General features: G+C 37.5%; 1 protein-coding gene across 4 annotated transcripts in view; it reads right to left on the bottom strand.

Moving 5' to 3' along the window:
* Positions 1-224: 224 nt before the first annotated feature.
* Positions 225-22970, bottom strand: part of LOC123752332 (uncharacterized) — a 32546-nt gene continuing 9800 nt past the window's right edge. Inside the window, exons 1-7 of one of the 4 annotated variants that reach the window (XM_069333299.1) lie at positions 16378-16590; positions 15434-15561; positions 12629-12811; positions 11081-11213; positions 8013-8152; positions 5402-5919; positions 225-717 (exon numbers count right to left, since the gene is read on the bottom strand). In XM_069333299.1, coding sequence (XP_069189400.1) covers positions 585-717; positions 5402-5919; positions 8013-8152; positions 11081-11213; positions 12629-12811; positions 15434-15561; positions 16378-16381 — 1239 coding nt within the window. In that variant the 5' untranslated portion in view covers positions 16382-16590 and the 3' untranslated portion in view covers positions 225-584. Of the gene's footprint in view, positions 718-3474; positions 3596-4025; positions 4779-5401; positions 5920-8012; positions 8153-11080; positions 11214-12628; positions 12812-15433; positions 15562-16377; positions 16591-22970 lie in introns of those variants that run through there. The other 3 variants (XR_011229938.1, XM_069333298.1, XM_069333300.1) reach the window with 3 other exon arrangements.

The following is a 22970-nucleotide window of genomic DNA, read 5'->3' as shown; positions in this document are numbered from 1 at the left end:
AGTTCTGTCTTTGTCTAAAAATAATCTCATCCTTGCTGAGGAGTCCATGACACTAAAGATGTAAGGGTAAAATTTTGTCATAGATGCTTCAAAAGGGTTTAACACATTAACTATCTTATTTATCTATATTGTGGCTTAAGTGTTGTGATTTTCCACTTGTGTGATCTATTATGATGTTTATAATTAATTATAGAAGTAGGTAGTCCATATTAAATTCATTTGAATCTGATTATTTAGTTACCTTTTTTTATTCTAAAGACTTGCATACAAAATTCTACATACATGTATGAATTAACACATGCTAGTATAATTCCACACCCATACACAAAGCTTATAGGTGCACACAATTCTATAAATATACACAGTATTTATACTGTACTTGAAGATGGAAACAGAAATACAAGTTCCTTTATGAACAATTAATGAGTACAGTACATGTATATATTGTCAGAGTAACTGCAATGATTCTGAACTATAAATTTAAAGAATTTTTTTTTTGTATTAAATAAAAATATATACCAGCCATTTGCAATTAAACAATTTTAGTTCTGTTTACAAACAATAAATCCATGTTTAACAGCTGCTCATAAGCACTTCTGAGAGTCATTAGTGGTGCTGACTTCTGCCGAGACCATTGTGGCGGAGTCCGTAATAGATGAAGCCATTCCACGCACCTTACGTCGAGCACCCTGGCCAACTTCGTCACTGCCATCCATGCTGTTTATGTTTTACATGATCAATTAGTAGAACAAATAACATCCCACAACTACAGCATTTACTGTGCCAAGTTTGTCTGGCTGCAGCTATGATAATTTTCTGGAGTTAACACCAATTCAACAACTGGACTCTTAGAAAGGCATGCTTCAACCTACCTGGTAAAGGCTCTTCAATGAACTTTTAGACTAATACCTTATTGATTGTTTTTGCCTTTATGCAGGGTTAACATGTTATCTTACTCAGAACATTAGTGATGAATTGCTAGAACATCTTCAGACTGTTTTTCCAGGATGCACAGATAATTTAATTTAAGACATTCTATAACAGCCTTTCTACAGGTGTAATTTATAGTACTGTAGGCAGTTTAAAATTTCCTCTTTAATTTTTAACCATATTATATATATATATATATATATATATATATATATATATATATATATATATATATATATATATATATATATATATATATATATATATAATATAATATCCTAAATGTAAAAGGGATGGGGCTTAATAATGAATGCCTACATTATGAAGTCATTAAGGAAGAAAAATATCAATAGGTAGGCAATCCAAAATAAAAACACCTATGCTACTGCTCAAGTTGATGAGGCATACAAAATCTGACATGGAAAGCTGGCCCAAGTACAGTAGCAGTGAGTTTTATTAAGTTTTACATTCACTCCAACGAAATGAATGCCTATTTTTTCTCTCCTTTTGCATATGTTCACTAAATTTGTTTATAAGGTGCAGTAAAATGAATACAGTAATGTTTGTCAGAAAACAAGGTAAGGTTCCCGCTTCTCGGCCATTAGGCTACTTTTGTTTCAGAGTGGGTTAATAATACTGTATGTTTCAAAACTGTTACTGGAAGAGCTCTTTCCCCTACTGTCACATCAGCCATAGGCCCAGGTATGGCCTACCTATGACCAGAGCCAGAACCTGGTCCCCTCACAAAAGCAAAGGAAGCACGAGATTGTTACGTTCACACTCGCCGAGAAATATCCAAATAGTAAGCAAAGCAATAAAGATAATTGCAAGGCTCATAGAAAACAAAGTTCCAAAACAGCCAGATGACTGTAAACCATTCACTCGGAAATGAGCTCGAATCCCTCTAGTTATGACTGGCCACTAACAAATGGCAACACCCTAGTCGTAGCTTTTGCACCATCCTGCCTCAGTCCAGTCGCTGATGTCTGTGAATACAGTACATACTTCCACGAGTCGCCTGCAGTCGAGTCCCACTTCTTTTCAACGTTATGTGTAAGCCATCTTTTGGAAACACTTGTGGAGGGTCATTTGTTTTCATGGCCACCTTTTCATGTTTTCAACTTTGGTGTTTGCTACATGATCATATGTTTCAAGCCTCACACATTGCATGGACTAGGTTTATTATTCAGGTTTAGCTTTTGAGTGTAGTTTGGCCACCTCCGGAGTCTGCCCCACCCACTTCAATGGTGGAGATAGATGAACCATCTCTTCCTAATGAGGATTTGGAGCCTTCTGCTTCACTGGGGGGAATGGGGTCTGCCTTGCTCCACTCTGTGGGGCTAGGAGGGAAACCCAAGGGGGGGTCACTGGGTGACAAACACCCAAGGGTGTTTTGCTCCAGGGGAGGACTTCTCTTATCTTTCTATATATGAGAAGGATTACTCAGCTAATCCTTCTCAGGTGCACCTGTGTGTGCTGTTCAGTTCTTCCTAAGCGTCTTATTTCTGGAGGTCGTCGTCTTCTCACATTTCGCCTTCGGGTGGACATCTTTCAATTTTTCGTGCGGGATGAAGACCTCGCTTTCCTTATGGACCCAGCATATTTTTAGTTCAGGTCAGCTTCTTTTGGCTTTGGTACAAGGTTCCTGACTTGTTGATAACCCTCTTCATTCCTTGGGAGCTTGGCATGGCTTTTCCCAATCTCAAACGTTGAGTGAGAGAAAGTGATTTCCGCCTTCAATGTTCTTAGGCAGTACATCTTTTGCACTGCTTGAGAGTTTTTGCTTCAGTTCTGCCCATGGACATGGGCATGTGACAGCTCCATGTCCAGCTGCCTATGCTCTGTTCACATATCTTCTCTTTCCCTCAATTTTTTATTTTTTACTTTCTCTTTCAGTTTTCTATCTCCATCTCCATTTCTCCTATTCCACCTCCTTCCTCTTCATCTCTTATACCACCTTTGTCTTCACTACCTTTTTATCCCTTTTTAACTCTTCTAATGTCTTCTTGATTTCCCCTCATATTGCCTTCATTTGCTTTTCTCTCTCATCTTGATCTCAATTTGCATTACAAAGTCCCATGTTGCCTTGTTTATTTCTCTCGATCTCACTAGCTCTTCACCACGTTCTAACTCTTCTTTACTCCCTATAATTATCTACTATTATCATATTTTATTCCTCTCTCTTGTTTTCTTACAGCTTGTCTATCTTTGCCATGTATTTTCAGCAAATTTTGCGGTATGACAGAGATTACAACTCAAAGTCACTGACTGATAATAGGCTATTTGCTCCTTAGCCTGCTGTTCTTTATCATTTTTAATTATTTTTTCTATATCACATACAGAGATGGTCACTAATTAATACAAAGCATACTTACTCTAATGGCTGCACACATCAAAGTAAAGCACCATGAAATGATTTGAGCAACTCTGTAGCTTCTACATGACAATGCCCTAGTATATACAAGATCTGCAAACACCACTGTCTATGAATGACTAAGTTTTTATATCCCTCTATTTTCCAGACCTGATACTGAATGACTTTACCTGTATTCCATATTGAAGGATTATGTGTGGAAATTGCTTTGTAGATTAGCTGAAGTAGGCTGTAGAGGATTACCAGAATTGACTAGAAGAAAATTCTCTTCCTGAGGGGAATCAAAGGATTCTAGAAAAGATAGAAAAGTATGCACATAGAGCAAGACAGTGGAAACAATGTATCCTGGATGGCATAGTTATTCCATGTACAGTATGTTTGGATTGGAACATTTTGATCTTTCAAATGGTAATAAATAAAACTTTAAAGAAATCTAGGTTACATATGGTTAACCAGTCATTGTCTTGTATCAAATTTGTGTTATTCTTTTTATCTTGAATTTTTTTTTTTTTTTTATCTTGAAATACCCATACGACAAATTCAGGTGATGACAATGGAGTTTGTATGGGTAAATATACCCATGTCTGGATTTGAGTCAAGTTGTGAAATTAAATTTTTGTTTGTTCTATGCATTACTTGAAATATAATACATATACAATATATTAGATAAAAGGTTTACCTCAAATATTAATTTAAACAATATTTAATTTCATGCTAATTTTGTTTGGAAAGGGTTACACATATTCACATTGAAAAAAGGTGTAGTAGGAAAATTGTTTTGAAATGGCTTGTTGTCTATATTTGATTATGAGAATGTGCTGATGTCACTCATCATACAGTGGCTAATGCACGTTATTCACATTGGATGAAGACCTGAAATTAACTTCCAAGCAAGGCAAGACTATAACATGCTGTAAACTAGTTATTCTGCCAGTGAAACACAAAATTTTTAATAAATCTTATTATGTACAGTATGAATGAAACTCTTAATGGCAAAAGCTGGCTCCAGAGGCTATGTAACAGCTTAACATCTTTGTATTAAATTTACTGCATATTTCTGGGAGGGCTCCCACAATATCTCTCAAAGTGAGGTGCTGATCCAAACTTTAGGTTAATGCACTAGGCCTTTGAGCCCCACCCTTGCTCATGTAGAGCCAGGATCAGAATTTGGCCCTCTAAGAGTTGAAGGCAATTAGGGACCAGATATAAACCCAAAACATAAAAATTCAGTATAATGAAATGCCTCTTTCTGGTGGGTCCCCTCTGTATCTCTCTGAGCTACTCGCTTGTAGTCATCCAAACCCAGGTACTACAAGATCTAATGAATCACAAAAGTGATGACTGTATGGAAGTGTCTGTTTCTGGTAGATGATCAGTAGCTGCTGTCCTTACCCTGCTCCCTCCTACTCAGTGGTGTGTAGTTTTGTTTGAGCCGCTTGCAAGTGAGGGGAAACCAGGTTGGCTGGACAGCCATCTGTAGATGGTCAGAGGTTTACCCTGTGGTAGAGACTGTCTCATTATGTCTGAGTTCAGTATCAAATTTTTAAAACAGATGCTTGTTTTGTTGTACTTTTGCTTCCTGGTGGGAGTTTTTCTCAGTTTTGAATTGCTCTCTGAAAACCCCAAGCTTTCCTCACTTCACAAGAGAGCATTCTGGTTCTTGCTTGTGGTAGAAAGGATGGGCTCAGAAGCGTGGTGTATTTTCCCAAGGCCTAGCTGGACCAGTACTTAACTCGGGAAGGAACCAAGAGTCCACCAGAAAAGGGCTTTGCATTACAGCACAAGTCAGTGCATGATTCTTACAACTGGATAAACACCCCAATTTATCTCACATTGTGGATAACACCTGTTTCCTTTGTACAACAGTACGGTATTATTTTGAGGATAATGTTCAACTAGACTCAAAATAATTAGATAATGCTACATTTACATTTCATGAATTATACCTTAAACTCAAACATTTTGTAATTTAGATTATTTCAGTTAACAGATTGGTGAATAATGGAGCTGCTGCTTTATACAATATACAGTGCCTGGAATAACATCAAATGTCAATAAATGTAGAAATTTAACTAAATTTTCATCAAGGAATCTTACCTGTCATCAGACTCTAGAGTATGTCCATTAACTGACAATTCCTCTTCACATGGAACATCCTGGTTCACGTTAATGGCTGAATTATCCTCTAACGAAAGGTCTGGGCTGCCTCGATCTGGGTACGTGCTATTTACCTGATGATTTTCTATAATAAGTTCATCTTTTAATGAAGAATCTACATTTACTGGCTGTCCTTGATGTTCCTTGTTTTGATTATCTTCATTCTGTGTTTGTTGTGAGTCTTCTTGATAAGCAGGGTTGCCAATTACAACAGACATGTCTCTTAGTCCCAAAGAACCATTAGATAATGTGGTGGGCTCTTCCTTTAACCGCTCAAATTTGAAGCCTTTTTTGCCTTTTCTGAGCTGTTCTGCCACTTCCTCAAAATTCTGATGTGTTGTCTGCTCATGGGCTTCACTGCCATTGTTCATAGTTTCTGTTTTGTTGTTCTCAGATTGAGATGACTCGTTATTTAACGCTTCAATGTTCTGATTTTTTTTTTCTACAACTGCATCCATCTAAAAGAAAAAACTAATTTAAAAAGAATTATGGTTTACAATAAACTAAAATAATTTCTTAATACTGTACAATATAGAAAGTTAAAAAATGTGAAAAGATTTTATTATTATTATTATTATTATTATCCTTTAACTACTCAAAAAATGGATATCACTCTCACAATGAATGATATTGGAAAATCACTACTACTTCAAGTGGTACTATTATACTGGGGTATGATCAGTTTTCTTGGCTGGCCCCTCAGTAAGTCCCACAGACAGGCCTACCAAACATCAGGACCAGAATCTGGTGTGCTCAGAGGAAAGGGAAGCTCGGAATAAAATATAGATCTAGACTCTAAGAAAATTGCCTAGAAAATAAAGATGAAGCAAAACAAACAACAAATCTTGATTCAAGGGAGAAAAACAGCAAAATAAGGCTATTAGTCATTTGTCAATAGTAAACAATCACTGTCAGTATCCATGTGTCACCAATTGGCAGCTCAGGTTTAAACATTTAGACAAAATAATTTAAACCATACATGAATGTTCACACAGTTTCACAGAGATTGGAGATGGTCGAGCTTGGACACCTCGAGTCATAGACTACTTGCCAGAATAACAAACAATAACAAACTCTACTTTCAGACAACACTCAGCCCCCCTGTTTAAATCCCTAAACATGCTATCTTGTGGTTATCTTGAGATGATTTCGGGGCTTAGCGTCCCCGCGGCCCGGTCCTCAACCAGGCCTCCTTTTTGTTACACCCCCCCCCAGGAAGCAGACCGTAGTAGTTGTCTAACTCCCAGGTACCTATTTACTGCTAGGTAACGGGCATCAGGGTGAAAGAAACATTTTGCCCATTTGTCTTCGCCTCCACCGGGGATCGAACCCAGAACATCAGGCCTACGAATCCGAAGCGCTGTCCACCCAGCTGTCAGGCGCCCGCTAAATGCTAAACTTTAGCATTTAGAGCTTAACTCGTTTAGAGCTACCCTCTAAACGCCCACTTTATGTTAAACATAAACTCACTCCACACATTCTCTTGTACCATCTACATTTACAAAACCCTGTTCTTAAATGCAAACCCTGTTCTGAAACTCTCCCTGGACAGATGTAATAGGACTCATAATAACCCCACCAGAAATAAATATGTCTTTGATATCCCCCAGAGTCAAACTTAATCTGTGTAAACACTATACAAATAAAGGGACCTAATCTATGGAACTCTCTCCCTAATGAATTGAAAAGCTGTCCAACTTTTGCCTTATTCAAAAACAAAAACAAAAAGTATCTAATTTCATCTTCATGGTTTCCTACCTAGTGCTTTAAACTCACACTGTATCTAGTGCTACCCAATTCCCCAATATACAGTATGTACTTAAACCATATAACTTTACCATTGTAATCATTGATATCATTTTATATCATGAATAAATGGTTGTATCTTATCATGGTTGTTATATTAAATACATATTGTGTGCTACCCAATCCCTCAATATATATGTACCTAATCATACAACTTTACCTTGTGATCATTGCTGTCATCTTATATGTCCTATCAATGTGCCTACTAATCTTTGTCAAATTATCAATCAAGCTATCAATGCTTTCAATCAAAGCTATCAATGTGCTTTAATGTGCCTACTAATATTTGTCCAATATTCTTACAATGTACCTGTTAACATTTTATATATTTTGCTAGAAATTACCTAGTTAAAATTATGTTAGATTAAGGACTTGTCCGAAACCCTATGCGTACTAGTGGCTTTACAAGAATGTAAACGCACCATGCTATGTACTCTCATAAACCCAATGTACCTTCTTGTACATATATGAATAAATAAATAAATAAGAACAATTTTTGTTAAATAGTACAGAAATCTAAAGTGCTCCACAATACTAATGTATATCAAAGTCTTGAAAATTTTGAAACAAAGTCCAGAATCAATTATTTTGGATTTTCAATGTTTCACCGAAGTGAATTTATGGAAAGAAATTTACATTATTATCGTTGTTATAATATTAATAATAATAATAATAATAATAATAATAATAATAATAATAATAATAATAATAATAGGTGAACATTTGACAAACAAGAGTATCATACCTGATATGGTTGTGCCCCTGGAAGACCGACTTCCATGGCTGATACAAGTGCCAGTTCATCTAGTGCTAATTTTTTTTTTCTATATAAATAGCAACCACCACCTAGAGCACCCAAAACCAGTGCTATGGCAAATAAACCACCTGAAAATAGAATACCAATTGTATTGGGTATACAGTACAATATTGCAAATTGACTATATGCAGTATTTGTTTTTTTTATAATCTAGTTCCTCACACTATCTTCTTCGTGAAATTAACTCCAATTTTAACAATATTATGTAATTAAAAAATAATTCATTTACTGGGGCCAGGAAGCCTGCGGCTAACATTACATAACAGTACATGGTGCCCACTAGGTATATACTTTAGACATACATCAAGGTCCCTCCAACGTCGAACTAGTGACTCTCCCCTAGATCCAACCTAACAACAGTTGCCTAACTCCTGGGTACCTATTTACTGATGGGTGCACATGTGAATTAGATGAAAGGAGACATTTCCAACAATTTTTCTCCTGCCTGGGAATCGAATCCAGGATCCCAATTAAAGAGTTGAGAATGAAGCCAACTGTACCCAACCTCTCCCACAGGACTAGTTTAAGACATTTGTCCAGCGGTGACACAGTCTGCGTCAATAAATAAATTGATGGTTATCCGCTGATGACGCATGTTGTGTCAAAATTTAAAATAATTCTTAAAATTATATTGTTTATCTGATCATTTTAAAATGTGCGCCATTAGATTGCAAACAATTTGATACCAAAATGAACGACATAGCACAACAATTGAGGTCAGAACACTGGAAAGATTATAAATATTTGTGGTGATGAGCATCCAAAATGAAAATACAGTATTTGTTAAAATTCCATTTACTGTTCAATTATTATGATACTAGTTTTAAAATGTGCGCCTTTAGATTGCGAACAATTTTATACCAAAATGAACATCATAGCGTACAAATATGAAAGAGTACATATGTTAGTATGGGTGCTAGGAAACGACAGGCCCACTTTGAGGTGGGTTGGGGCACACCGGGTGCGCAAAAGTGTTAAATTAATACAGTGAAACAGTGTGACTGTCGATACAGATACATTGTATAGTACTGTATATGACTTCCATGACCCACTCCAAGCCCTCACTGCACACTATGATCTTTTATCCTTCTCTGATTTTAGTTTATTTTGCATAATGTAAAATCAGAACTCATTTTAACATATATAGTACTGTATTTGTGTTGTGTAATTACCTAAGTGTAATTACACAACACATGTGTTGTGTGTGTTTACTAGTTGTGTTTTTGCGGGGGTTGAGCTTTGCTCTTTCGGCCCGCCTCTCAACTGTCAATCAACTGTTTACTAACTACTTTTTTTTTTTTTTTCCCACACCACACACACACACACACACACCCCAGGAAGCAGCCCGTGACTGCTGACTAACTCCCAGGTACCTATTTACTGCTAGGTAACAGGGGCACTTAGGGTGAAAGAAACTTTTGCCCATTTGTTTCTGCCTCGTGCGGGAATCGAACCCGCGCCACAGAATTACGAGTCCTGCGCGCTATCCACCAGGCTACGAGGCCCCTTGTGTGCGTGTGTCTGTGTGCATGTGTGTGTGTGTGTGTGCGTGTGCAACTGACAATCATAAAACACTTACCAGCCGAAATATTCAACATTTCCTTTCCATTTCTCTGTGGCTTTTCTGCATATATATATAGTATATATGTATATACTGTATATATATGTGTAAACTTTGTATATATATGTGAACAATGGAACCTCAGTTTTCAAATGCGTTTTCTAATTTATCGGTTCTTGAACTCAATTTCTTTGAAAAATTTGACTCTGGATTCGAGGTTTGCTTTGGTGCTCGAGTTTGTCGATACACGTATGGGCCGACCGAGCACGTTTATAAAATTCATAACACACAACACATTTTCTCATAAGAATTAATGTAAATTGAATTAATCCATTCCACAGTCCCAAAAATATTAACTTCAAAATACATTTCATACATAATACCCACAAATATTTTGTAGTATAGTATGTACAAGTTATAGCTTACCTTTAATGATGACTCTTGTTGGCGCATGGATGATGGTGAGGAGGAGGTGGGGCCAAACACTGGTGGGGCCAGTGTTTGGAAGGGAAGTTCCCTTCCATTATGACATCAGGTAGTAATAACTTTTCTGGGGTGTACTCTCCTACGTTTTGCAGGCATACCACTAGGACCTGGTTGTGGTTCACTGCCACTTTTCTTTCTAAGAATCTGTCTAAAGACACTTGTTTTTCCCCTACATTTTAACACTTGTCTGTATTGAGACATCACATTGTCATTAAAAAGGTCAATGCAATAGCCTGCTACAGTTTTATCTGCGTGTGAGTTTCTTCAACAAAACTTTGTACAGTAGTTCTTCCCCTACGTCACACATTTTCTTAATGAGGAAGGGACATCCTCCACTGCCTCTACTCACAAAATATTAAAATTCTTAGGCTGAACCTTACCACTGAATTTCTTGGGACCCATGGCATGATATATATAATAATTATTATTATGTTCAAAAACCATAAAAGCCGAAAAGATCTTTTTTTTTTTTACAAAGAATTAAGCGTGATCGGCATTATCCATGAGGCATTGGTAAACTGAGGCAGGGTCACCCGTGCCACCAGGAACCAGGCGCTCGGTTGACCCTTACGGGTATCAACAAAGTCGCAAGTCGAGGCAAAGGTCGTAACCCGATTCAAATTTTCTGATGAAATTGGGGTCGTAACCCGAAAAATTCTTAAGTAGGGACATTCGTAAGTTGAGGTTCCACTGTACAGTACTGTATATATATTTATAGTATATATTTTTTACGTGTCTATAATTAGCTTTACCTTTCCCTCATTGCATATTAATGCAAAATACATTTAATAACTTTTTAATTTCAATTTCAGCTACCAACTGATATTATCCAACAAAGATTTGTCTGTGCCTTTCACTCAATTATTTGCAATAAAATCCACACTTGAAAATAATTGTAATTAAACTATTACAAAATCACAAATTTACAAGTAAATGACAAACTACTTACCAATAATCCAAGGTATGTAGTCCTGTCCCACTTTGCTGAATAGACAATCATTTGTTGAGCCAATGTATACTGTGTGGTTTAGGAATTCTGCTTCTTCCCACTTATCAATGCTTAACTCTGCTACAAATGATGCCTGTAATAATTGCATGCTTTGTAATTTGTGTTTTTAATGGCAATTCAAATATTGGTATAATTCTTTAATAGCAACAATGAGATACTTGTACAGAATATTTATAATAATGTTAATAGCAACAGGAATAAACTAGTGCTTTTGCAAGAATTTTAGTAGGAATTATACTGGTGCAATAAATTTCTCAAATTATGTCACCACGTGTTAAGGGCTACAGATTATATCTTGTCAGTGTCATTGATGTTTTAGTGAACAAATGTTCTAATCAGGTATGGATTAAAGTGAAGTAAAATTGTTAGGGTAAAGTATGTGAGCAATCCTATGTGTTAGAGGGCGAACAAGTGTATCCAGTGGTGCTAGTGGGAAATCAAGAGTATAATCCCACTGTGTGTGTTATATATTCTATTGCAGTACAGTGTACTGTATCCTTATAAATTCCTCATTGTGAAACATAAAACACTGTCAGGGGCTTCATTTTTTTTAAACTACCGTACTTCCCAGAACATTCACCAGGTTTACCAGGGCAGTGTTTCATAAACATCATGAATGAAACATGAAAAAAAAAAAAAAGACGTACAAATGACTGTGCATCACACTCCACTAGAGAGAAAAGGACCATTGCACCAGAAACTACAGTGTTCAGGATAAACGTGTCATCTTAACTTAGAAGAGACCTCTGTCCAACAAAGATTGTTTGACAAGATATCAAGTCTGGGAGAAAGTGAGGTGGGCAACTCCTTATGCTCAGTTGACAGGGTAATGACACCTGATGGCAGCGATGCTTGATGGTCTGTTTGAAGCTGAGCATCACTTGGAGGCTTTGTGAGTTTATGAATGAGCCTACTGGGGTTCATTCTGAAGTGGATTCTGAAATCTTCACTGTTAATCTTTCTCCACATGGTGGGGGCATTTCAGAAGATCCCTGCAACCCTGAGGAGTTGTCATCATCCTGGCCTGGCTGTTTGGTCATGTGCTTGGATCTAGCTCAAATTTCTTTTTATTATTATTATTGTTTTAATACAGGCATATTAAAGCCTTTTAACAAATTTATAAATCATGGGTGCCATTTAAATCATAATCTGTTAGTTCAAGGTACAGTATTAATGTAGTACAGTGAACACTATTTAATTGAAAAAAATGTTAAATAAAACAAATATACTGTACAGTACTGTAGTGGGTAAATAAATAAGCATGGTATAAATATGTCATGTTAGCCTAGCATGGAAGGGTAACACGTACTGTACACTGTACAGTATCTAGAATTCACAAATTTATGAAACTGCAATAGCTTAGCACCAACTATTTTGGATACTTGGCCGTTGCTTACTGAATATGGTACAAACAGTACTAAAATATTTTACATAACTAACCAAAACATACTTTGGGGGAAAAACAGCTTTTAAGATTGTATTACAAACCTCAATAGCCACAAAAGAAGAGTTGTGCATGTTGAACAACCTCTCGGGTACTCGTGCATACAGGAAGACTGGTGCATGAGGTGCCACAGGGAGTAACAACCCAGGAATGAGAACTCTTTCATTCTGGTTCGATGTAACAAAGGTGTACTTCCAGTTATGGCGGGTGCTGTTCTGATACTGATACTGTGAAAAGAAGTACAAAATAAAATAACTAACAATTATGTAGGCTGCACCAGCAGAAAACCATACATTAATTATCCCATTACTACAATATTATAAAATTAATGTAGTTATTCTGTTGAATATAAAATCTAAATTAATGTACTGTAGATCTTATAAAAAGAACCTATTTAACTGTATTGGACAGCATGTCACTACCCCCTGAAGAGGAGAAGGAACTGAATGTACAGCACCTCAAAGCTAAAGCCATAGCCTCAACTGACCCACAGTATATACACTTTAGTTATACTAAGGGGTATACTGTGGGTATACCCCTTTATATACTAACAGTTACCTACTACTAAGAATGACACTGTAAATCAACAATCTACCCATTTGTGATAAAAACAGTAAAGTATATGTAATAATAATACTGCTACTTAAGAATAAAAAATGAACATTAAATGCTATACATTACCATATTGAATACCATGTTTTTTCATTTGGGTACTTCTGATGGTCTTCATGGCTCTGTTGTATTGGTCCTGGGGTTTCAGTCCTGGCTTTTGAGAGACTGATCAGTGCAGATGCAACTTAGTGTGAATGGATTCAATTGTGTGGGAGTATAATGTTCCCAGTACAATCTTCTGCATTTGGTGCCCGTTTTGGTCATAAAAACTGAACACATTTGTTATACATGACCTTCCTATTTAAAAACCATATTGCCTGTTACTTGTTATGTCATTTCTATCAAGATATTTTCCTTGTGTATATTTTCCTTGTGTAACATTAATTACCTTCTCCAGTGATTTGGTTACTACATATGTTAATGACACTTGTATTTATATATGAATGTTTTGTGTTAAAAGTCCTATTCAGTAATAATGTAGGAGTCCTTGGAGCTAGTAGGCAATGATGTCTAGTTTGGCTTTTTGGAGTCTGTAAATATTAGAGATCATGATGGCTTCATGCCTGAAATATAATTACACAACTTGTATGTTAGCTTTTTCACCACAAACTACTGGATTCTTATCCTGCTTGTATGGAATGTAGGAATTTATTGTTATCATACTTTCTTCTCTTCCTGGAATTCTGTCAAGTTTGATCTTTTGTCAGTTAGGATACCTCATGATCTTTTGTCATAACTGCTTCCTGCAAAAGAACAATATTATCTTTGTGCAAGCATCTCTGTAGTGAGTATTGTGCTTAAACTCTTGCACATTACATTGTATGATTTTGATGGTTATTTTATGTTATGTCTTTTTTTATTGTTTACTCTGTTACTATCATAATTGGAGGTGCTGCTTATCAACTCATTTTAAAGTTCTGTTAGCTATCTGGTGTCACATGAGAAATTCTGCTGTAGTCAGTGTTTTTTCAAACCTGGTGTTGCTCCTGCTGCTGCTGTTGGAATTTGGAGTGGGTGTACAGTTGGTAGGGGATGCTAGTTATTTGGGTCCTTGTTTGTGTATTGACAATGTTCTTGTTGTGGAGTACAGTATACCTGTAGACAATCTTTCTCCTTCTGCATATGAATATTTTGCTGTGCTAATTGTGAAGTAATTCCCTATATTGCAAGGTAGTATGTTCAAGTTTTTTGTTCTGCAGCTTTAATTGTTGTTTTTTCTGCTGTAGTTTCTGTAGTTCTTTGCCTTGCAAATTTGTACTCTGTTATATATTATCTAACAGCTGGATTATCCTGTTCAGTATTTGATGCACCACTGTATGCTTGATGCTGTTACTAGAAAATGTGCTGTAGTCCTCTCTTGTCAGTCTGAGATGGGGTTGCTGAATGTAGGTTTAGAGAACCATTGTTCTATATCTGACCTTCCCTCGAGGGATAGGTGGATACTCTGTTGTTGATTGTTCATTTGCTGCCATCTTGATATGTGAAATTATCCGTGCTGTGGTCAATTGCTGAAAATCATGGTTGAATTGCTGTTGCGGTTCCATATTTTTGTGAGCTTTAATTTTTTGATCTGGCATGGCATACCCTGTTCCAAGCATGGTGGCCAGTTTGAGCATGAAACATTTTACTCTGTTGTTTTTTCCCCTTGCATTCTGTTAAAGTGTAGCATCAAGTACTGTATGCTCCATATTTTACTCTGTAGTTGCATCTGGCTTTAAGCATTCATTGGATTCTGCAATGAATACCTGATGCTGCAAACTTCCCTAGCATCCATCCATTTCTAGTGGTGGGAACTCTTCCTTCCACTGGAGAATGACTTCATTGCTGGGGATTTAGTCATTTCCTATTTTACATCTTTTACCTGAAATTACTTGTGGTAGCATTTTCTTGAACTTATTAAGTGATCCATATTGTAACAGAAAAAGAAGGGAATTTTATTGTTCTCATAGTTGAAAATCTTGAAAAATTTGTGCAGTATACCAGCTCCTAAAAAAAAAGTCAGAGCAAAAAAGAAAATAATAAGCAGGTCACCATTTATTCGAAGGATGATAGACTATGAAGGTAAGCAATATAAAGTTAACTAATAGAACTGGCATGTAATAGCCTGGAGACACCAATGATTCTCAAAGGAGACGGGTTTCAAGATCCAGGGTAAATGGGTAGTGCAGGGAAGGAAGGATGATGCCGCACTAACACATCATCATGACATGCATGACACATACTGTAGGGACACTTACTGCTATTAGGAAGGTGATATCAAGTGGCAGGTGACAATGATTAATTATGGCAGTTGCCTCTATGTGCTCCTCCAAGATGTTCAGGATACACGATGACACATAGTTTTCAAGGTGACACACACACACACCTGGGGAAGGCAAGGAAGTTACTATTAAATCAGTCTATCCTGCTTAGATTACTAACCAGAATACCATCTTCCTGCACACAAATAAATGGACTTCGCTGTGTCTATACTAACTTCATCATAAAACATCTACACCTAGTAAATTTTGCACATATGTAAAAATCGTGAGAATTGCTCAGAAATTGAATTTGGAATACTGTCTCAAAGTTGAAAATCCTGTTCATACAGAAAAATGAAGGTAAACGTCTCGACAATAAATATTGTACATGTAGTTCGAATTGATGTCATATCTTGTAAGTTTTAGTAAATATTGCTTGGCATTCATACTCAAATATGTGAAAGTTGTAGGTCAATATCTGTTGAAATTAAGTCAAGAAAAAATAACTCCCTCCAAAAAAACAAAATATGATAATTGTAATGGGTTAGGGGATATATAAGTACTGTACTGTATACTGTTTTTTATATAAATGATAAAACCCTCATCTGGTCTCCATTCAGCAAAAAGAACCTAAAGCGACAAAGAAAATAAAGCTTTAAATCTGTAAATAACTGAGCCAAAAAATTAAAAGTCACAAGTTCTGCCACTTATGGCTGAATTACTTGCTGACCAATTTCATTCCAACTTCACATACTTAATGACGGGTATGCATTCTCCAAGATGTAGAAGCTTCAACAAAATCAAATTATAAACAAAGGAGAAAAAAAAAATGAAAAAAAAATATATATTGTTGGACATAGTGGAACTAACAGATATTGGGATTGGGCAATGCATTTATATGATATACAGTATACTAAAATACAGCAACATAACATACTTACTCATTATTATTTAAATTTTGCCCTCCAGTTGGCAACCAGAAATCCTAGAAAGCATCAGCTGCATATCTACTTTCTGGACCCTCATTATTTTTTTTTTTTTGACTACTACTACTGTAGTAGATTACTACTACTACTGTACTATTCTTCTTTGTGCGTCAGACAGGTGCTTGCATCTCTTAATCACTGCATTATCCATGAGTTCCACTAACTAAATGTAATTCTTATTGTGAGTACTGGTTACCTTGTGGTTACCTAGTGTTGGTTTTGGGGCTCAGCGTTCCCGCGGCTCGGTCCTCGACCAGGCCTCCTCATTGCTGGACTGGTCAACCAGGCTGTTGGACGCAGCTGTTTGCAGCCTGACGTATGAGTCACAGCCTGGTTGAGCAGATATCCTTTGGAGGTGTTTATCAAGTTTTCTCTTGAACACTGTGAGGGGTCGGCCAGTTATTTCCTGTATGTGTAGTAGAATAATGTTGAACAGTCTCGGGCCTTTGATGTTCATAGAGTTCTCTCAGGGTACTTATTGCACCTCTGCTTTTCAATGGGGGTATTCTGCACATCCTGCCATGCTTCCTAGTCTCATGTGGTGTTATTTCTGTGTGTATGTTTGGGACCAGCTCCTCTATTATTTTCCATGTGTAATGGTCCCCAGTTGAGATTTCAGTTTCATATAGTCCTGGGGACCATTCAGGCTTGTTCGCATTTGTGTTCCTCACGTGTGCCCCAAAGAATATATATATAAATATATATATATATTATATATTATATATATATTATACACACACACACAATATATATATATATATATATATATATATATATATATATATATATATATATATATATATATATATATATATATATATATATATGCACACACGCCATTTAAAGAGGAGACATAATTCCATCATCTCCTGCTTAACGGTAGCAGGTCATAATGATACATGTCAAGAACCTTGGAGAATCAGTCTCCAGCCGTGAACTCGTAACTTCCTCGTGACCTTGGCCCTGGTGTGGCAGAGCACAGTCTCTCTCCACAACATACCTGTTTCCTTGGAAGGTTGGGCCTCGTGCTTTTCAAATACTATTACATTACATTCATCATATTGATCAGCCAAAATATCTTACGTCATATCTGTATGAAGGCTTCTTACAGAGGGACTTAGTGTTTAAATTAAATGCCGAACCAGCAACTCGATTTATGTACATTCCATGTAATTACCGTATTTGTTAAGCACCAAACTCTACCAACTAGTTCACCAAAACACACGTTATCCTGCAGTAAATATTAAAATATTAAGTTTCCCAAATAATTTCCCATAAGTAACAGTAAATAACCAGTGATGTTATTTTTTCCACTGCCCCAAACAAGAAAATAGTGATGGGCAACCGCCGGCCAGACAATATTCCCACCACCACCTCCCCACCTGCAGGAAAACACAAGCCTGAAACATTTAACAAATCCTAATAACCGAAGCTTGCATTCTGTATTTTTAAATTGCACATCAATGCATAAACCACGAGCTGGCAATAATCCCCGAGGTAGACATATATAGAGAGATGAAAGATCAGTGGGAGTATATGTGGCTGTTACCGGCAGTGGTGTACAGCCGGTCCTTCACCACACCCTTCACGCCCATCCTGCCGCACCTGTCACTCTCTTCCCTCAAATTTTCCGCCACCCTTACCGGCTACCCCGTGATAATTAGTTAGTTATACATTTATTACTGGGTGATTTGACTCTAATTTCTAACCGTAGGTTTATGTGTGTTAAAAGGTACCATAAATTAATTCAGAATTCAGTGAGAATGATGTATCACGATAATATATAGAGGTACTGGACTACAGAGCCAGACTATATGAACTTGAACTTGTATGAAATCATATCCTTGAGGGACTTGAAGTAGACGGGGGTAGAAATAGCCTAAGCTACTCTATCCCTTTGAGATGTATTTTTTTTCTTGTCTCAATAAACATACTTGAACTTGTGGGAAACCCTGGTTCGGCATCAGTCGAAGCCTCCGGAATCCTCGAGGGTAAACCCCCCCCCCCTTTTTTTATTATTCCTTTTTTCAACACAATTTATACTTTATTCTCAATTACTAATAAGTTTTAGTCTAAGTGTCTTTCTTCCACATCTTGCCCGAAACGCTATGCGTACTAGTGGCTTTAGGTATTATATGTACTAGCTCTATCTATAAATCCAACATTATATTTGTAACTCATTATCTATGTATGTACTTTTACTTGAATAAAAATTTGAATTTTGAATTTGAATTTGAGTAGTACCCTAGGTTGCAATTCTTTGACCATGTGGGGTACGCGTCTAGAGCGTGCGTCTGGGAACACCCAGCGCATAGGTTCGAATCCTCATCACGGCTCCTGTGGATTTTCTCCAGTAATCATTTGTTTGCCTACTCTTGGAGTCTGTCAAGGTCACCCTACCTTGTGGTTACCTTATTATTATTATTAACATCTTTATTGACAAAATTAATTACAATTTTGCCTAATCTGAGGATTTTGATAGGTCTTATTAAAGTGAGGATAATGCTAGTATTCACTGTCACGCAGGACAGAGGGTCATACATAAGACAATAGGTCTAAACTGTAGGCTGAAGCACATATATATCATTGTTACAATCAATGTTTTAATGTATGGATACGTGAAAACAACTTTCTATTGTGCACTGCCACACAAGGGCAGGGATGGGTTCATAAGTGATACAGCTTAGAAGTAATATAAATAAAAATTGTTCTTTGTTATTTAAAATGGACAAGTAAGTAAGTAATTATCAAAAGAAGGCACCAAACCTTAAAATGGACAAGCAAATTTTGGGTAAATTGGTTACCTTGTGATGGTTTCGGGGCTTAGCGTCCCCGCGGGCCTTTACGGGCTCACTATAGCCCGTGCTACATGGACACTTCGTCCTGAGTAGCTAAATCTGAAACAACAACCCGCGGCCGGGCCTCGACCAAGCCGCGGACTGGTCAACCAGGCTGTTGGACGCGGCTGCTCGCAGCCTGACGCATGAGTCACAGCCTGGTTGATCAGGTATACCTGGTTGATACCTGGTTGATGGGGTTCTGGGAGTTCTTCTACTCCCCAAGCCCGGCCCGAGGCCAGGCTTGACTTGTGAGAGTTTGGTCCACCAGGCTGTTGCTTGGAGCGGCCCGCAGGCCCACATACCCACCACAGCCCGGTTGGTCCGGCACTCCTTGGAGGAATAAATCTAGTTTCCTCTTGAAGATGTCCACGGTTGTTCCGGCAATATTTCTTATGCTTGCTGGGAGGACGTTGAACAGCCGCGGACCTCTGATGTTTATACAGTGTTCTCTGATTGTACCTATGGCACCTCTGCTCTTCACTGGTTCTATTCTGCATTTTCTTCCATATCATTCACTCCAGTACGTTGCTATTTTACTGTGTAGATTTGGTACTTGGCCCTCCAGTATCTTCCACGTGTATATTATTTGATATCTCTCTCGTCTTCTTTCTAGTGAGTACATTTGGAGGGCTTTGAGACGATCCCAATAATTTAGGTGCTTTATTGCGTCTATGCGTGCCGTATATGTTCTCTGTATTCCCTCTATTTCAGCAATCTCTCCTGCTCTGAAGGGGGAAGTGAGTACTGAGCAGTACTCAAGACGGGACAACACAAGTGACTTGAAGAGTACAACCATTGTGATGGGATCCCTGGATTTGAAAGTTCTCGTAATCCATCCTATCATTTTTTCTGGCTGTCGCAATATTTGCTTGGTTATGCTCCTTAAACGTTAGGTCGTCAGACATTATTATTCCCAAATCCTTTACATGCTGTTTTTCTACTATGAGTACATTTGATTGTGTTTTGTACTCTGTATTATGTTTAAGGTCCTCATTTTTACCGTACCTGGAATTTATCACTGTTAAACATCATGTTATTTTCTGATGCCCAGTCGAAAACCTTTGGAGATGTCTTTGGATGTCGTATCCTTTGGAGATGTTTATAGAGTTCTCTCTTGAACACTGTGAGGGGTCGTCCAGTTATAGGTCTTCCTGTAACTTTCTGCAGTCCTCCCTTGTTCCTATATGTCTCATTTGTTTAGTATTGTCTACAATGTACTCATCTAATTATGCTTGCGGGGGTTGAGCTTCGGCTCTTTGGTCCCGCCTCTCAACCGTCAATCTACTGGTGTGCTAATATATAATATTAATTTATATTTGAGAAAATCCCTATTGTGAATGAACAAGTTAAAATTTATGAATGTGTCTTTGTGGTCGACCGCTGGATGGAATGAACATAGACTGAGGACGGATGTCTTATATCTTGTGTGTGTTAATAGGTGGAATCTTTAATGAATAACATCTATTTTTTATAAAAAGTGTTTTAAGTGAGTGTGGACCGACAATAAAACATATACAGTACTTCCATTACAAGCACCGCTACATAAACAAATAGAATAGGTCTTTAAGTTTGCAAATGTGAAGTATGACCCATAGAGAAGGAACATCTGTTGGTTAATTATGTCCTATAAAAACAGTAGTGGTGTCAGAGTAAATTTGTCTTAGTATATATTCGACATTGTTGCCAAATTTAGAAGATGAATGTTTGGCTATCGAATAAATTCTGGGTGAACATATTTAGCTTAGGTTACCAATGTAGTTTAAATATTTGCTTTGCTCTCTCAGCCCGACCGGAAGTCCGGCTTACGTAGGCCTAATCGAGGCGTGAAAATAAACATATTAAATTAAATTTATTCTGAGTTTTACACATGCATTCTCTCTCTTCTCTTAAATCTTCCCCCTCTTCTTTCCTCTCGTACAACTGGCACATCCACAAGTATTATTATAAAATATTTGGATACAAAAACCTTACCGATGTTGAGGTCTAATGACCGGTCACTACGTGTCATTGTACTCACCTAGTTGTGCTTGCGGGGGTTGAGCTCTGGCTCTTTGGTCCCGCCTCTGTGTGATGTCACTTCCGCTTGTTTTGTATTCACCACTTGCATTAAAACCAAGCACAGACATCCTAACACAACGAGAGGAAGCGTATCGTTTGAAGTCTGCCAAGCAGCCTCTACTGCTCGCGGTAAAATCATTGTTGTTTATTAGGCTGATATATATTACGAATATATATGTTTAGAATATGTAGAGATGGCGAACATTCTGGTTCAATTATTTAAAGTACAGGTCTACAAAACACACCACTTAATGGCAACTCACGCCAGGTGTTGTATCGTGCGCTAAAAACAGTGTAACCTAAATATTATTCCCAGAAGCCAACTTCTGGGAAGTTGGCAACTTTCAACACACAAACACAAACACACACAATATATATATATATATATATATATATATATATATATATATATATATATATATATATATATAATATATATATATATATATATATATATATATATATATATATATATATATTATATATATATATATAATATATATAATATATATATATATTATATATATATATATATATATATATATATATATATATATATATATATATATATATATATATATATATATATCCGTCTTGCTGCCCCAATCCACACTAAATATATTTGTATTTGCGGCGAGGTGGTGGCCGACAGGTATGGCCACCATGGCCTACTCTGCCAAAGCACAGGGGGATGGCACTCGAGGTACAGTAAAGTTAACGACATCATCAAGAGGAGCCTCACCACAACTGGATGCCCAGCTGAAAGAGAGCCCCATTACCTAACTCCCCGTAACTCTGATGCTCTTATTGGTCGCCAAGATGGTATCACAGTCAACCCCTGGAAGAATGGCAAGCAGTTGGTGTAGGACTACATTTGCGTATCAACCCTGGCCAACACCTACATTGACTTCAGTGTTACACAACCAGCTGGTGCTGCCACTCACAGGGAATCAGCCAAATCCCATAGGTACAGAGAACTGGATCTCCACTACAATTTTGTCCCCATTGCTTCTGAGACACTCGGCGCCTGTGGTAAGAGTGCCACCATTTTTTAGAAGGAACTGGGTTCTAGGCTAATTGAAACAACAAGAGACCCTAGAGCTGCCAGCTTCCCTTTCAGCACTGCTCCTGTGCTAGGTAAGGCCACTACGGGCTCACCATAGCCCGTGCTACTTGCCCCGTTCCTGTGCCAGGTAAGTTACGGGCTCACCATAGCCCGTGCTACTTGGAACTTTTTCCGAGTAGCTGAATCTATAACAACAACATGCCAGCTTCCTTTTCCAGCGCCTCAGTGTGGCGATACAGAGAGGAAATGCACACTGCATACAGGGTTCCTGCCCGCCATCTGAGGAGCAGGAGGAACTCGACAACTTAAGATAATCATCTTTGTACCCAATATGTAACTCCTTTTTTGTAACACAGTTTAAATAAAACATATATGTGTATATACAAAAGAATGGGGGTGGTAGGAGAAGAAAATATTAAAGTGTTCAATGTTCCACAAAATCTTCTTTGAATACTCCTTTTCTTCTCCGAGGCTATGGGTCCCCACATTTGTTCGAGGCACTAGGTGCCTCGAACCCATAGTACAGTCGGTAGAGCATCCACCTCTCACGTCAGTGGATCGATGTTCGAAGCGCCTAAAATCCA

The sequence above is a fragment of the Procambarus clarkii genome, chromosome 29, assembly GCF_040958095.1.
Source record: "Procambarus clarkii isolate CNS0578487 chromosome 29, FALCON_Pclarkii_2.0, whole genome shotgun sequence".
Taxonomy (NCBI): Eukaryota; Metazoa; Arthropoda; class Malacostraca; order Decapoda; family Cambaridae; genus Procambarus; species Procambarus clarkii.
This window is presented reverse-complemented; position numbering and strand designations above follow the sequence as displayed.